General features: G+C 39.2%; 1 protein-coding gene across 1 annotated transcript in view; it reads right to left on the reverse strand.

Annotated features, from left to right (window-relative positions):
* Nucleotides 1-1,743, reverse strand: part of cnnm3 (cyclin and CBS domain divalent metal cation transport mediator 3) — a gene marked incomplete in the record, with an annotated part of 29,839 nt that overhangs the window by 11,972 nt on the left and 16,124 nt on the right. Inside the window, 2 exon segments of the mRNA XM_014015096.1 lie at nt 759-855; nt 1,021-1,190. Coding sequence (XP_013870550.1) covers nt 759-855; nt 1,021-1,190 — 267 coding nt within the window.

A 1,743-nucleotide genomic window follows, 5' to 3' on the forward strand; every position in this document is an offset into this window, starting at 1 on the left:
AAAGAGCACATTTTCTGAATGAAGCAGTAAGAAGCTGAAATTTTCACAAAAAGGTGAATTTAGCTGAAAAGCTCAAATTAGCTAAAAATGGCTGAACAATTGCTATAAAATTTGAAAACAGCAGAAAGAAACTGATGGAGCAAGTTTGTTTAATTAAGATGAAAAAAGCTGCAAAGACCACCACAACACGAATTTAGCTCAATTTAGCAAAAAACAGCAGAAGAATAGCTGAAAAGACAGAAAACAATGACCAGCAGAATGAAGCTGGGGAGCATAAAAAGCTTAAATTAACAGCAAGAAGTAAAAAGAAGCATATCAAAGCTGATATTAGCAGAAAGAAGCTGAAAATAGATGGGAAATGCTGAAAAGAGCTAAAATTAGCACAAAGAAGTTAAGAAAAGCAGAACCAGAACAAAAGGTGAAAAGTACAATAAAGATTTCTGAACATTTTAAAGAGTTTTAAGGATGTTGAAGATGGCGCAGTTCATTTTAAATGAAACAAGAAAATGGCAGAAAAAGCTAAATATTTCAAAAAGTATAAATAGCTGAAATGCCAAATGTCATAGCCAGAATGTCCTGAAGGAGCTCAAAGTTTTGATGTATAAATTGTTGAAATTGCAGAATGAGACATGTGCCAAAAACAGAGGAAAACCTTAATAAGATTACCTTAATAAAAAAATCAAACGTCTCTGCTTAGTTATTTTTGACAAATCTCAAACTGCTTGTGGAAGCAGCTGAGGGTCAGTTCATGATCTCACCTGAAGAGGGCAGCGTCAGAGCAGAAACACCGTAGTAAGTGAACGCACCATTCTCAAACTTCAGCCCTTCTTTACCTATTTCCACCTCCACCCGGCCCTGACCAATAAACAAACAAACAAACACACAAACAAACAAACAAACAAAACCCACACACGTCAATTAAAAAAAGAAACTGCAAACAGTTTATTTCTGTTAGAAGACGATGGTGTTGTAGCTGAGAGTGCGTGTTGATGTTTCATGAAGAGGAGTGTGTACTCATACCTGCAGAAGGAGGATGAAGTAGTCCACCGGGTGGTTCCGGGTGTACAAGTAGTGGACCGGGCTCAGCCGGTTGTTGTGGTCAAAGTGGACCTCCTGGTTCACACTGGGGTGACGGAGCAGGTGGAACAGGACTTTCTCAGACACTCGAGCTGGGCTGAAGTGCTCCACTTCTAAAGGACAGAAAATAAAGATTGTTCAGTGACCACAGCTGACCACTGGGGGATTCTAACACGTAAATAAACGTTTAGGCTACGTTCACACTGCAGGTCTTAATGCTCAGTTCTGATTCTTTGAAAAAATCCGATCTTTTTGTGTGAACGTTCACATTACATTTTAAATGTGACCTGTATCAGACTCCTGTGTGAACGCTCCACAGCACTGATGTGACACGCATGCGCAGTAAAAGACGTGACGTCTCATCAGCCGGCTTGTTTGTTTACAGAGCTAGCATGGATGCTACATATTGCGCATTGAATCTGAAGTTGTTGTTTATTTAATCAGAGCCGATTAAATAATTATCTGACCTGCTTCCTTAGTTCAGTGCTTATATCTGAACCTGCCTCTGACCGGGATGCTCCAGTGAAGCTTTTTTTTTATTTAACGAAACTACGAGCTGGAAAAAAGTATCGAACTTTAGGATATATACTCTCCGCGACCCAGGCTGGACATGTTATTATCATACTATCTACGTGGAAAATGAAAAGTAAAAAGAAGAAGCAACTG

This window comes from Austrofundulus limnaeus, unplaced genomic scaffold, assembly GCF_001266775.1.
Source record: "Austrofundulus limnaeus strain Quisiro unplaced genomic scaffold, Austrofundulus_limnaeus-1.0 Scaffold123, whole genome shotgun sequence".
In the NCBI taxonomy this organism is placed as follows: domain Eukaryota; kingdom Metazoa; phylum Chordata; class Actinopteri; order Cyprinodontiformes; family Rivulidae; genus Austrofundulus; species Austrofundulus limnaeus.